The sequence below is a fragment of the Trichosurus vulpecula genome, chromosome 1, assembly GCF_011100635.1.
Source record: "Trichosurus vulpecula isolate mTriVul1 chromosome 1, mTriVul1.pri, whole genome shotgun sequence".
NCBI lineage: Eukaryota > Metazoa > Chordata > Mammalia > Diprotodontia > Phalangeridae > Trichosurus > Trichosurus vulpecula.
Window position 1 is genome coordinate 391,364,378 of NC_050573.1, and position 15,783 is coordinate 391,380,160.

General features: G+C 37.0%; 1 protein-coding gene across 2 annotated transcripts in view; it reads left to right on the forward strand.

Moving 5' to 3' along the window:
* The window catches only part of WDR7 (WD repeat domain 7), a 489,834-nt gene that overhangs the window by 33,279 nt on the left and 440,772 nt on the right, over window positions 1-15,783 (forward strand). For both annotated transcript variants that reach the window (XM_036757317.1, XM_036757326.1), the window contains exons 3-8: window positions 5,287-5,393; window positions 8,567-8,645; window positions 10,173-10,347; window positions 11,970-12,046; window positions 12,871-12,990; window positions 15,306-15,451. In XM_036757317.1, coding sequence (XP_036613212.1) covers window positions 5,287-5,393; window positions 8,567-8,645; window positions 10,173-10,347; window positions 11,970-12,046; window positions 12,871-12,990; window positions 15,306-15,451 — 704 coding nt within the window. The remainder of the gene's footprint in view (window positions 1-5,286; window positions 5,394-8,566; window positions 8,646-10,172; window positions 10,348-11,969; window positions 12,047-12,870; window positions 12,991-15,305; window positions 15,452-15,783) is intronic.

Here is a 15,783-nt window from a genome sequence, read left to right on the forward strand (position 1 = left end):
TGATATCTAGGCTCTTTTTTTGATCATGGCTTTCAGGTAGTCCAATAATTTTTAAATTATCTCTCCTGGATCTGTTTAACAGGTCAGTGGTTTTTCCAATGAGATATTTCACATTGTCTTCCATTTTTTCATTCCTTTGGTTCTGTTTTATAATATCTTGATTTCTTATAAAGTCACTAGCTTCCACTTACTCCATTCTAATTTTTAAGGTAGTATTTTCTTCAGTGGTCCGTTGGACCTCCTTTTCCATTTGGCTAATTCTGCCTTTCAAGGCATTCTTCTCCTCATTGGCTTTTTGGAGCTCTTTTGCCATTTGAGTTAGTCTCTTTTTTAAGGTGTTGTTTTCTTCAGTGTATTTTTCAGTATTTTTGGGGGTCTCCTTTAGCAAGTCATTGACTTGTTTTTCATGGTTTTCTCACATCCTTCTCATTTCTCTTCCCAATTTTTCCTCTACTTCTCTAACTTGCTTTTCCAACTCCTTTTTGAGCTCTTCCATGGCCTGGGACCAGTTCATGTTTTTCTTGGAGGCTTTTGTTGTAGGCTCTATGACTTTGTTGTCTTCTTTAGGCTGTATGTTTTGGTCTTCTTTGTCACCAAAGAAAGAATCCAAAGTCTGAGACTGAATCTGGGTGGGTTTTCGCTGCCTGGCCATATTCCCAACCAACTAGCTTGACCCTTGAGTTTTTCAGCAGGGTATGACTGCTTGTAGACTAAAGAGTTCTATGTTCCACGTTTGGGGGGGATGCGCCAGCTCTGCCACACCAGCCCTCCTCCTTCCCCAAGAACCCCCAACCTGGACTGGGCTTAGATCTTCAGCAGGCTGTGCACTCCTGCTCTGATCTGCCACTTAATTCCTCCCACCAGGCGGGCCTGGGGCCGGAAGCAACTGCAGCTGTAGCTGCCCCACCTCCCCTGCCCCGAACTGCGAACTCCCGCAGCTTTTCCCACTAACCTTCTCTATTGTCTTTGGTGTTTGTGGGTTGAGAAGTCTGGTAACTCCCGCAGCTCACTGATTCAGGGTGCTAGGGCCTGTTCCACCCGGCTCCTGGTCTGGTTGGTCCTCGCCGCTCACGCTGGGCTCTGCTCCGCTCCCAGCTCCATGTGGAATAGACCTCACCCAGAGACCATCCAGGCTGTCCTGGGCTGGAGCCCTGCTTCCCTCTGCTGTTTTGTGGGTTCTGCAGTTCTAGAATTGGTTCAGAGCCATTTTTTTATAGGTTTTTGGAGGGACTCAGCAGGGAGCTCATGCTAGTGCCTGCTTTCCAGCCGTCATCTTGGCTCCGCTATTATATATTTTTTTAAAACTTCCATTGTGACTTCATTTCTTTGCCTCTTTTTCCTCATTTGTACATAATACTACTATCTACCTGGTAGAAAGATATTGAAAGAACTTTGTAAACCTTTAACGTGTGAAAGTGAGTTGTTATACCCCCTAGTTCTTGATTATTGTGAACTAGCTGTGTAATATTGCACAAGTCAATTCTGAATTTAGATTTCAGTTTTTTTAAGTGTAAAATGAGGGGGTTTAGGTTATAATCTTTCATGTACCTTTTTTGAATTGGCATTTTTTTAGAATATTTTATTTTTTCTCTGATTGATTTTTAAACATTTTTTTTTCAAGTTTTTGAGTTTCAAATTTTATCCTTCCCTCCTGCTTCCCCTCACCCTCCTGCCATACAGTAAGCAATCCAATATAGTTTACACATGTGCAGTCATGTAAAACCTTTCCATATTAGTCTTTTTGTACAAGAAGTCTCGAATTAAAAAAAGAATCAAAGAAAGAGTGAAAACTAGCATGTTTCAGTCTGTATTCAGACAGTATCACTTCTCCCTCTGGAGGAGGACAGCATGCTTCATCATGAATCCTTTAGGATTGTCTTGGATCACTGTTTTGCTGAGAATAGCTAAGTCATTTGCAATTCTTCGCTGTATGATATTGCTGTTACTGTGTACAACGTTCTACTGGTTCTGCTCATTTCACTTTGCGTCAGTTCATTAAGTATTTTCAGGTTTTTCTGAAATCATCCTGCTTGTCATTTCTCATAGCGCAATAATATTGCATCATAATTATATACCACAGCTTGTTTAGCTATTCTCCAGTTGATGGGCATCCCTTCAATTTCCAGTTCTTAGACACCACAAAAAGAGCTGCTATAAATATTTTTGTACAAATAGGTCCTTTCCCTTTTTTGGGGGGGGATGTCTTTGGGATGGAGACCTAGCAGTGGTATCACTGGATCAAAGGGTATGCACAGTTTTATAGCCCTTTGGACATAGTTGAAAATTGCTCTCCAGTACGGTTGGATCAGTTCATAACTCCAAACCTTTCTTTATAATTATCTTTTTGTCTACCTTTTCCTTGATTCTATATTCTTATCCTTTTCTCCAAGATTTTAATGTGGAATTAACTCTTTCAGTGGTAAGGAATAACACACAGCCTTTATCTGTACAGTAGAAGTGAGAGACAGATTGATGTAGTAGATAGAATGAAAGCTTTGAGCCAAGATGACCTAGGTTCAAGTGCTACCTCATTACATAATGGCTGCATGACTTGAGGGCAAATCACTTAACTGCTTTACCTCCAGGCAACTTTCTCTGAAGGTAAGTTGCTATGAAGGTGCTATTATATAGTCCTCCAGGGTGTTCACTCTTTGACATTTCCTGTAACAATGAAATCATAGTGCTCAGGCCCTACAGATATAAGTAGAAATTTATGTAGTGTTGAAATGACATTCTTAGAAAATGAATGAAATGTTTAATGTAAAAGTAAAAATAGAGATAGGGCCCAAACTTGGGATTTCACTGATATAGGAAGCTTGGGGAATCAGTCAGTCAGTAAATGTTAAACACTGAACTTGAGCCAGGCCCTGTTCTAAGTGCTGAGAATATGAAGATGAAAAAAAGAAAGACAATCCCTGTCCTGAGGGAGCTTACTGTATACAAAAGGGAGGTGTAAGGGGGAAAGGGAACTGTACCTGCCCTTGGGGTGTGGTACTGAAGTTAGAGAGCTCTGAAAGCAGTGTAGGCAGGTGGTAAATGAGGGAGAGAAAACTCCTGCCAGTGCAGGCCAGCACCTTCTCTACACCTTAGTCTTATAGCACCTAATTAGCAAGTGGGACTTGAATTCAGGTCTTCCTGGATTGGCTGTCTATCCACTCTACTATGCTGCCTATAAAATGAAAAACAAATGGGAGATTTTGGTGACTGGGTTGGCAACAATTATCATTTACATTTGACATTTTGGACAAGTAACAGTTTTACAGCCTAAAAAGAGTATACACTACCACCATTGTGGGAATCTTGAGTTTTACTGATAGTTTGCTATTGGTGGAGAGCTGTCATTTATTGGAGAGCCTCCCATTACACTCACCTTTTGGAATTCATTGAGTTTTAGAGGTAAGGCACCTTGGAGATCATATAGTGTAACAGTAATGCTACTTGCTGCTACTGTGTCTGTGTAAGACCAATAACGTCAGCACACAGAAGGGCTACTAGCACAGGTTCTTTGATCTGCTTTTCTAAGGAAAGCAACTTTAAGGGGTTTACAACCTCACTTTAATTAAACATACATATGTCATTCACTTAGTTCAGGGGAAAAAGTCAGCACCCTGAACTTCAGAGAAAAGACAAACAGAAATTACAAGCAGAAATTATATAGACAGAGCAGAATAACACAAATCAACAGACAGACTTCTTCTCTCTGTGTGACCATAGCAATACATACACAGTTACCAGAGAGAGAGAAGCACTAACATCTGGGTTTTTCAAAACAGGGGCAAGGGAGAGGCTTCTTAACAGCTACCCAGAGTCTAGTCTGGTCAAATCATAGAACACTCTAACAGTGAGTGAGCCCCAAGCAAAATGCTGACCTTAGAGTGTATATACACTTCTTCAGGGTCAGCCCACGGAGGGCATCACTACCATGTGACTCAAACTCATGTGACTTAGGCTTTCTTATGACTTAGGTCATCAAAGACTCCCAATTCACAGACTCTTGATTGAAACAAAGGCAAGACTCAATCAAAGGCACTAGATGGCCTTAGTGCTGAGAAGCACTCAAAAAACAGCAGAAAGTCCCACCCTGCTTTGCATTACATATAGCTTAACCTTTCTTCCCTTTACCCCCTTTATTGTTGTTATTGTTATTATTACTGATAGTAGTAATATTATTGAGATGGATTGAGATGGTGGTCCTGGATAGTAGACACTATCTTTTGCCTGTCTTTGTATACCCACTACTTAGCACACAGTAGGTGTTTGATAAATGATTGTGGCCTGAGACTAAAGCCCAGAGAGATGTAGTGGCTTTCCCATTTGGATTGAACTATTTAATGGAGGATCTAGAACAAAGGACTTAGATGTCTGGATTCCTATTCTAGTGCTTTCCCCACTGTATCTGATGCTGACGTCATTGGACATTATGCTATACTAGGTAGCAGAAGCTGGTAAAAATCCCTGCTTCTCTTTGACATAGGTTTACTCTTGTTTATACTGATGCATGTGCTTCAGTATCATCTGGTTTGTGAGCTTCACTTTGTGCTACCTCTGCTAATCAATCTAGCAAGATCTCTCATGTTGTACTTACAAGCCACATCCCTTAAACTCTTTGCTAGTACTTTTTTCCCCCCATTTTTGCCACATATTGAACTGGAAGAACTTGCCAGTGCATTAGAAATGCAGTCTAATCAAGTCTTTGGCCTTCTTGAGTATGACTATAGGTAATAGAATAACATTACACTTATTATAAAACTTTTTCTTTTTTTTAATGACAGGGAGCTGTTGTCATAACAGTCATGAACAGCCAAGCCTTTGTGGAATAAGCATAGGCCATTTTGAACCCTCTCATGTCACATAACGTTTCTTACTTAACTGTCAAATTTAGATTTGTGGATGGGTATATGTTTTTAAAAAGTTAATGACTGCAATGTTGTCTTGACGTTTTTCTTTATACTCTTTTGAATGTAATACTATAAAATTCCTCCTTTTCTACTCTTTTTTTTTTCTGGAAGTGTATGAAACTGAGAAGCTGATTTAAGACCATGAAGGTGACTTGAGAGATCCCTGGTCAGCATCTCTTTGGCTTTGATATTCCTCTATTTAGTCACACATAGATTTTACAAACATAAATCAGCCTTTTTCTGTCTCATAAGGAGCTTTCAGCATTAACCATAATTTTAACCAAATGTGTTGATGTGTTCATAGTTTAAACATTTTAAACATTTTTAAGGGATTAGCTCTTCTATATTTCTTCATATACAAATGTTTTAATTTTTTTTTAAATCCTAGATTAACCCTCGGGCTCTCTTGTTTGGCCATACAGCCTCAATTACTTGTTTGTCCAAAGCTTGTGCTTCTAGTGACCGGCAGTATGTAGTGAGTGCATCTGAAAGTGGGTGAGTATTCTTTTACTCAGTTTCTCAGAACTATGATTGAACAGTGTACCAATATGTTAGTAAGGCTTATTTTTTTTTGATTTTATACAAGCAGGCCAAATGCAAAGGAAGATATGAATTGTAGTCTCTAAGGTACAAGGAAATGACTTTAACTAGTAATTGTTATGTCTATAATTACTTTTCTATTTTGCTTCTCCTGTGAGAAACTTTGGGCACTAAAGCCTATAAAATGATTAATTTTCATAAGACTTTTCTTAGTAGACAAGCTTCAAATCATTCAGCCTTAATTATCCTTAAGCTGGCTTAAGTGCATTGACTAATTACATTCATGTCTCAGGCCATATTGTTATGCCAACCCAATGTAGGAACTTATACCCCAAGAAAGAGGCCAGAGACTGGCTAGTAGTTCCATTAGTAATTCATAGAGTTTCTTAAATACTTTTTGTAGTTCATGAAATTGCATTGACTCAAGTCCTTGAATATTAGTGGCAAACATCTGGGCAGCTTTGAATTTGAACATAGTGGCACCTTATTGATCCAGAAAGAAAAAAAAAAGATGAGACATTACTTTTCTGTCAATTGAAGGCAGTATCTATTAGAACATGGTGTTTTAGAAACTGGGCATTTTGTACAAAATTAAACCTAAACACATACCTGCATTACAGCATAGGAATGTGCATTGGATCTGTATTTTCATCAGTATAGGGACTTCTTGGTAAATTGGCACCTTTCTTGCAGTTTAAGGTCTTAGCGTTGTCTAGAGCAGTGGTTTCAAACTCAAATCAAAACAGGGCCTCAAAAAGGTATATAAGTATCCCTGTGGTCCTCAGATTGACTTAGAAAACCATATATGTTTATATGTGTTTGATGCCTCTAGTCTAAAGCATTGAGAGCCTAAGTGACTTGCCTAGGGTTACACAGCCAGTATTTGTCAGAGATGGGACTTGAGCCTGGTTCTGTCTGGTTGTGAAGCCAGATCACTCTCTATGATGTCTCTTGGATACTGGGGACCCTGAACTAACCTTAGACCCTATGCAGGGGTGGGGAATCTGTGGCCTTGAGGACACATGTGGCCTTCTAGGTCCTCACATGTGGTCCTTTGGCTGAATCTGTGTGGCTTTGAGGCCGCAGGTTCCTCATCCCTACCCTATAGCCTGGGAAAACCTAGAGGTTCAGACCCTATTGGGTAAGTACCTGGCTCTCTGAGAATAGCATTGGGGTCTTTGTGGTGTCCAAGAGAGTGTCAGAGGACTTCCCTGGTGCCCAGGCATAGATCCTCCAGCAGAATGCTTTCACAAAGTGAGAAAAGAGAAGAGACCTCTAGGACGAGAAAGATGACTTGATAGTATTCTGTAGGTAGGACCCTGGAGCAAGAGTTTATGGCAGCTTTGAGATGATGACAGTGAGGCCCAGGGTTCTCAATTCTGGTTCCCCTCTGCACTCATGTTGTTTAGAAGCCAGCCAATCACTTGCCTATTTTGCTCAACCTTTTCCACTTGGAATGGAAAAGAATCAAAGTTTTTCTTCCCCTTCCTACCTCCCAAGGTAGAGGGGTGAAAGATGATTGAAGCTTTGTCTATGTAACATTTTAAAAACAACAATAACCCTGCATTACAATATGCTTTAATGATACTTTAAAGTCATCTAAATTTTTTTTGGAAACTTAGTGAACATCAGTATATCTAATTTAACTTATGTAATAGGTGTATATTTTAAAATGCATTATAACACATCAGACAACTTTTTAGTCACTCCTACTTCAATCTCCTTCAATGTCCTTTGTCTATTCATTTTAATTTTTATCTCAAGTGGTTATTGGGTAGATTCTATTCTATTTCTGCTTTTTTAAAAATTTAATTATTCATGATAGCATTTGCAGTTTTCTTTGTATTGCTTACACCTGTCAGTTTTAATTTCACTCTAGTAATGGGCTACATGGCCATTCAATTCATGGCCCAAAATTTTATTTAACTATTCTCGTATTATTGGTCACTTAATTTTTTAGTTAAAAATATTGTTTTGAAATACTTGAATAAAGAGCTCTTTTTGAGGGGGGGTATTTGAGGACGGTTTGCTTTGTATTCTTTTTATAAAATCATCAATGAAAGTGGGATTTTATCAAAGGTTTTACCCCCCACATCTGTTGGTATATGCCTTGTTTGAGGTTTTGTTAATTTGTTTATTTGTTGTCTTATTATGCTAATAGCTTTTTTCAGTTGAAAAATTGAGCCAGCATTTTGTGTCTGGTGTAAATCCTACCTTATCATGAAGAATATTAAAAAAGTATTCCAAATATTTTAGCATTTTTTCTCTATTCATTGGGGAAATTGGTCTATAATTTTCATTTTTAATGTACTCCTTGCCAGGTGTTAACATCAGTAATGCATATTTCACTCAAATAGGCATTGGTTTGTGTTAGTAAGTTTTCCTCACAGTAAATTTGAATTTTCTTTCTATAAGTATTTTCAGAATAATGCATTTTCCAGCTCCTACTTTGTCTTGTTTTTATTTAAGATACCATCTTTTTGGAAGGTATTTATTCAAAAGAAATAGAACTGCAAATAGAAGTAGGTGTGAAATACTGTATTTAATTTGTAACAGTCCTATAGAATGCATTTCAATTGACTATTTCATGGCTTTTTTTTCAGTGCTGACAGGTTTGAAGCTGTGCTTATGCATAAATTCTATATACATATGTTCAATATATGAGTATTGTATGAGGCTTGCCTGTTACTTTTATATAACAAAGTTATTATGGTTCAATTAAATTCTAAAATTTCTGTTGTAAATTTGAGGCAACAAATATATAAAGTATAAACATAAATATAAAAATAGCCAGTTTCTTTAATGGAATTTGTTAGGTTTAAGGGCATTAACATTTATACCACTGGGACAGAGTTGAGTAACCCTCAGTTCTTTTAAACATATAATAATTTTTCTTGTTTTTAATTTTAATTAGAAATAACAATTTAGGGTCATCTGGAAAGAAGCTCATTGATAAAGGATGAATCTGGGAAAAAAAAGAAATTTATGGCAGGATGCAAAATCTTGGGATAGATGGACTAAATGGCAGAGGGAACATTTTCATTCATATGATTTTGTAGAGCTCACTAGTTAAATAGTTGGCCAGAGTGGATCTTTTTGTTTTTTATTTTGTATTTTATATTTTACAGAGAAATGTGCCTTTGGGATGTAAGTGATGGCAGATGTATTGAGTTTACGAAATTAGCTTGCACACATACTGGCATACAGGTTAGTATTTTAATTCTTTAATTTGTCAGGCTGCAAGCACAGGTGTGCTAAAGTGGTTTCATGCACTACTTCCTCTATAAAAGACTTCCCTAAAATGCCCAAACTTAAAAGTCATCACTGATTCCTCTCTCCCTCAGCTTCCAGGGTACTTTTTACCTCTTTTAAGCTGTTATCTATTTTGCTTTAAATAATTTTTGTTCACATTATAGCTCCCTATTTTATAAACTACTTAAAGGCAGAGGTATTTTATCATGACATCTTTCCTTTCTGCATTTAATACAATTCTTTGCCTATAATACACACTTAATTAGTATTTGTTTGATGGATAGATGAATGAATGAAAAAAGTCTAAGTTATATCCCTTGTATTGTTTCTTACTGAGTCAAACTGTTCTTCAGTTTTCACACTATGTGTATGCCGTACTAATATACAGGCGAATTACAAAGATTATAGAAAGTTAGGATACTAACTTCTAAGGGGCTTTAAGATGCGGAAAAATGTTATTTTTTAAAATACAGAATTTTCAGAGGGCATATCTTGGAGTCAGAAAGACTCCCATCTTGTCTGTGAAACATACTGGCTGTGTGGGCTTTGGCAAGTTATTTAAACTTTCAGTGCCCTAGGCAACTTTTCCCACCTGATTTCCTCCCAAAAATACTAAGAAAAGGAAAAATTTGAAGTGCAGGGACCAGAGTCTACATGTGTAGGATTTTTGACTGTAATGTAACTCTTTCCCGTAGAATAGGCCTCTGTTCTTTAAAAAATTTTTTTCTTCCATGATCCAGCAATATTTTATGTAAGAGTAGATATGCTTTTAAGACTATAGGCCATAATTTCCTTTTACTTAATCCAAATACTGCCCCATATTAATTTTTTCTAACATTTGAGGGAGATGAACATTTTTACCTAGTTTCAACTTTGTTCATCGAGAGAGAGAGTGTGTGTGTGTGTGTGTGTGTGTGTGTGTGTATGTAAAGGCTTAGGACATTTCTTTATTATTTATTATAATAGATTCTTGGATTATTACACCTAGAATATGTTTATATATCTGAGAACATTGTCTTTGTTGTACCGTATTTTTGTCATTTAAATATTTTGATGCTTGAATGTTGAAAAAAGATTAATATTTAATAGACACCTTGATGCAACACTATTTGTGGGCACAAGTTACGAATCTTTAGCACCGAACAAATAAAAATTTTCTTTTAGAGAGACATGGCATAGTGGATGCACTGACTCTGGAGCCAGAGGACCTGGGTTCAAATTCTGCCTCTGACACTGCCCTTGTAATAGTGAGCAAGTCACTTAGTCTCCCTAGTATTTGGTATTCTCATCTGTTAAATGAAGGGATTGAATTAGCCTCTGAGTTCCCTTCTAGCAGACTCTATAATAACTCATATTTAAAAACTTTAGTTGCAGCAGTTGGACTTTTGATGAGAGACCATTATAGCTAAGCATCTGATAAGTTTAAATATTAAGTGAACAGCAAATTTATCACAGGTAATTTTTTTTTTAATATAAAACTAGTTCTACCAGTTCTCTGTTGGGAATCAACGTGAGGGGAGACTGCTATGCCATGGACATTACCCTGAAATTCTGGTTGTGGATGCCACCAGCCTTGAGGTTCTTTACTCCTTAGCGTCAAAGATATCTCCTGACTGGATTAGTTCTATGAGTATTATTCGATCCCACCGAACACAAGGTCAGTGTACTTTTTAAAATTTTTTTAAAAAAGGTAATCGAAATAATTACTCCTTTCAGCAAGTTTCATTGCAGAGATTGGTACTTTCTTTTACTTTTACATTTACAACCATTTCCATGATTTTCTTGCATTTAGAAACTGAATATTACTGCCAGTAATCCAAATAATCCCTTTCAGTTTACCAATTAACTCACATATTGAATCCTGTCCTATGGAAGATGATTGTTAAATATTGTCCATGTACTGATCCTGGCCTCCTTGGCTTTCCAAGGTGAGGGGAGGAATGGAATCTGGGAGGAATGACTATTTATAATTGGTCCATTTGTATATTATTGGAGTGTGGTTTGGAGGTTTTAAATTAGGGTAGATTTAGTATAGTGTCGAGTTGTTACCAACAAAGTTATAAGGCAAAGTTGTGCTCTCATTGTTTTAGCTGGGACAACAATTAATAGCAAAATTTAACTTTAATTTTAAGAGCAAACAATTATTGCTGTTCACAGAGGAAAAAATACCTAGAAATATCTATTAGGGGGAATGCTCGGTGATTAGATGTGTCTGGTGAATGCAGTAATATTCATTCCTGAGGGTGTTCCCCATAAGCTTTTTTTTTTTCAATGTTCTCTCCCCAGTGCTTCACTGTTGGCTTGGAGCTCTTCTGGCTGACTTTATAGAGACTCACTACGATAACATGGTTATCGTGGTAATCTGGTTGTAGCTTCTGGCCATAGCAATTCTTGAAGATCGTTATCACTCTCAAGTCTTCTTCTTCTTCTTATACTCATCCTCATAATTAACTTTTTGAAGGATTGTGTTCTAGAGGGAGAATCTGTATTGCCAAATCAGATCCTGGAGTACTGAGAACAGCTGCTGTGTAAAGACCAAAATTCCCAAGATTCTGCCTTTGTGTTTTCTGACTTTGGCTCAGCTTACCTGTTTAAAGTGAACTCATTAGATGAGCTGAACTCATACAGCTCCATGATATGGTTTTGATAATGTGTTTTCCTTTCCTTTTGGCTTAACATACAGCCATGGCAGAGTGGATAGAGTTGGTCTCAAAGCCAGGAAGACCGGCGTTCAAATCCCACCTTTGAATCATATTAGCTGGGTGACCTGAAATCACTTTACCTCTTAGTGCTCTAAGTAATTCTCCAAAACTCTTAAGTTGTAGAGAGAATGGTGACCTCCAATTATAAAAGGAGTTTGCTTATCCAGGGATTCACTGTACCAGTGAAGTTGTAGGTCCAGTCTCTTTCACACTCAAAAGATAATCTCTTTTGCATTGTTATTCATCAAGCTGAGAAGATTTGTAGTTCCTTGGGATGTGATAGAGTTTGTACGTTGTCATGTGTGAATTGAAGCATTTGGAGAACATCATGAACAGGGTCTTTTGTTTGGACTTTGTGTAGAATATTATTCATTACACTGGCAATGACCTTAGGTTAGCACATATCTGTTAGGTTGAATATATCAATACAGGAACAGTTCGTTTCCCTTAGTTGTATGGAAGCTCATTGGCCAGTAGACAAAAAGCAGTTCCTTAGGCTTCATAACTGTATTATGATTAAAAAATGTTGATATTGGAGAAAATGTAATATGTTTGTATCCTTTTGTTTCCTATTTAGAGGATACTGTTGTAGCAGTTTCAGTAACAGGAATCTTGAAGGTTTGGATTGTTACATCTGAAGTTAGTGATACCCAGGTAAGATTGGTGATCAATCTCTCCAGTTTTCTCCTTATTGCTTCTTTTTACTGTACTCAATTCTTTGTAGTAACATTTTGGGCCTCTTTTTGGTGTTTACTATGATTGTCTACCTATTTTTTTCTATAATCTCTTGAATATTTTAGAATGAATGATGCCCTAATAATTATATAAGTAAATTTTAAAATTTTCTTTAAAGGAATGCTCAACTTTCTTGGAATATGAGATAGAGAAGTACATTGTGGGAGGAAATAGTTGGTTTTTACTTCTGAGTAAACGTCTAGGTTAACTTCTAAGTATAACTTCTAAGATGGTTACGTACTTGAGGGAAGGAAATAACAGAAACTAAACAGATATTTCTAGTCATTTGCCTTAGTGTATTTGCATTCTGTTAGTGGACAGGAGAAATCTGTGCACTGTCAACACTCGTGCTAGTCTTTCTAGCCAAGGAATTTGACTTAATTAAAAAGAAAATAAAGACAACACTAAACTTCATGAATTATCAGGTATTTCTGAGCTTGCATAATAGCTTGGTAAGAATTAGAATTCACTCTTTTTTTTGTTTCTGTGTCCTTAGTATCTATTATGTGTGTTGCGTAGTAGGCAGTTAATAAATTTGATTCTACCTCTCTTCATGGCTAGCATGACTGTGTTCCATTGTTTCAGTACTCTCAGTTGGGATTATCTTTAACAATTGTGACTGTGCTTCTTTGGAATGTAGTTTGCTACTGAGTTGCTGAACAGAGCAAATTGCACTTTCACTTCACTTTATTTGGTTGTGTGATTGTTTTCATGGGTAACCAAGTTATTTTTATATTTTTCAGGATACTGAGCCAATATTTGAAGAAGAATCCAAACCAATTTATTGTCAGAATTGCCAAAGCATTTCTTTCTGTGCATTCACCCAAAGGTCACTTTTGGTTGTGTGTTCCAAATATTGGAGGGTAAGGTTACCCAGTTAAGTAACAAAGCTGGTTTATCTTATTTTATGATGTAGATATTGTTAGGCATTTAGTTCTGAACTTAAGGAATAACTCTAAGAAAGACTATTTTAAGTACTTTAAAAAAAGACTTTTAGTACTCATATCTGAATTTATGTTCCGTATTTTTTAGTAGCAAATCTTCCTCTTTGGAGGAGGTATTTGGAATCGTGCTCTGTGGAGCTCTCTATTCGTTTTAGGGCAAATTCAACCAAGATTGAATAAGTGTTTGCTGTGTAAGGAGCTCATATCATAATGGGGAGAGGCAGAATTTTTAAAAAAAGGTATACAAATAATTATAATCCTGCTTAGAGTACAAGTGAATAGGAGATATCAGATAGAGTGACATGAGTCATTTGAGGTAGATGAGGGGTCACTTCTGGATATGGGAATGAAGAAGGCCTCATTGAGGAGCTGATACTTGAACTAGGCCATGAGGGTAGGGGAGGATTTCCATAGGTAGAAATGAGTAGAGTGGCATGGGGTCATTTCTGGGCATGGAAGAAAATATTCATGGAGTTGGAAAATAGCATGTTGAGATCACAGAATGGAGTGTAGTTGTTAACTCTCTAACGAAGGGAAATTGGACTAAGGTCGGATGGGAAGACAAAATATGATGCCTTTTGCTTGAATGAATCCACTATGCTTGATCTCCTCAGGCTAGCAGATCAAAACAGGGAGAATTAGGGCTGCTTAGCTGATGCTGTGCGCTCTTCTGTTTTTATTGTATAGTGGGAACAAGAATGGTAGAGCTGAATATCTTTGGGAGGAAGGAGGAATAAAGAGCCAAATGATACTTTTTGTGGCAGAGATGCAGGATCTCCAGGTCTTGTGTTTCTTGCTGTCTTTTCCCTTGCATATTTTGTATTCTCCTGAGTTGTATTTGTTCCTAAGGAATTTTGGGTGCAAGGCTATCTTCTGAGCCCTTGTCTGTTTTCACATGTGTGTAATTTGCCTGGAAAATAGTATAAAGGAGAACTTTATCAAATAAATTTGGAAAGAAGAGTTGCAGCCAGTTTGTAGCTTGAACTTTTTGATTAGTTGTCTTCAGATGAATTCTAGACCTCCAGAATTTGAATAGGAACAGGCCTCAATGGCCATTCTCAGACCTAAAAGAGAATCCCCGTCCACAATGTACCCAGCAAGGGGTTATTGAATCTCTGCACAAAGACCTTCAGTATGGGGAACCCACTACGTATTGAAGCAGCTTATTCTACCTTGGTATAACTCTAAATCTTAGGCGGTTTTGCCCTCCAAAATCAAGACTAAAAATGCTGCTTTGCAACTTCCGTGCCTTATTCGTTATTTTATCTCTTGACAAATACAATAAATTCAATCTGTCTTGAAAGTGATCGTCTTTCCAACACTTGAAGACAGTCCTCATGTACTTCCTGACCCTTCTCTTTAGGGTAAACACACTTAATTCCTTCATTGATATTCGTATGGCATGGACTTGATATCCTTCACCATTAGACATTCTTTAGCATATCAGTGTTCTTTCTAAAATGCATTAACCAGAACCTGACAAAAAACTCCAGAATACAGCACCTTTTTATTTGGACACTATACTTAATGCAGCTTGATATCTTAGGATTACTTTGGGTGGTTGTGGTTTTTTTTTTTTGCTCCTATATCATATCTTTGACTTGTGTCCAGTGTCAGTCCACTAATAGCCTCAGCTCTTTTTGAGATAACCTGCTGCCTAGCTGTGCTTTGCCATTTTGTACTTATGAAGTTGATTTCTTGAATATAAATCTAAGACTTTACATCTATCCCTATTAAATTTCATTTTTTCAGATTCAACTGCATATTAACTGCAGGGGTGATATAAACAAATCATTGGATGAGGCAAGTTGGATGTTTCCAGCCTTTCCAGATTTCATTAAGGAAAAGCTTACCTCTCCCCTGGATGGTTTCATCTATTTGTTGATTCAGAGACCACACACACTTTGGGCAGTACCTCTTATGCTTCCAGATGAATAAACTCTGTGCTACTCTAGGAGCTTTAGTTTTCTTCTGCTGAACCCTGATTGTTGCTCGTCTGCAACAAGCCTGTAGGATAGTGTTGTGAAGCACTCTTGATTAGTGTTTCTGCCTCTTCTTACTCAGATGTTGTTGCCACTAATTATTGCTGAGGCCACCTGATCTTTATCTCATCTACTTCTGGTTGACTTTGATTGAGGAGCTTTGCTCCTAGAGGATTTAACTGAGATGTCACTGTTTTTACTTAGATTGTAACATGAATTTAGAATTTTGAGCTTGTCTCTGCTTTTATGTAGGTATTTGATGCTGGAGATTATTCCCTGTTATGTTCTGGTCCCAGTGAAAATGGTCAAACATGGACAGGAGGTGACTTCATATCAGCAGATAAAGTTATTATATGGACAGAAAATGGACAAAGTTATATTTACAAACTACCTGCCAGGTACTCAATAAATAATAAATTACAATATAAGAAAAAGTTTAGGCATTAGAATCACCATGAAATGTTGATGAAGACTAAATATTTTCAGTTTCAAATTTCAAGAAATTTACTGACTTTTGCAATGAAAAATTAAAGTAGTACATGGTTGAAATATTGTAAAATATGTAGTATATGGTTAAAAATGTGAAATAAGTTTAAAGCATAATTATGCAGATTAAAATATGAAGTTTCAGTTTAACTTACAATTAGAAATATCAGGTAGGACATTAAAATTTTTTTGTTGAAGTACGATACATTAAATTACATTTGATATTTTATATTATAATTAAGCA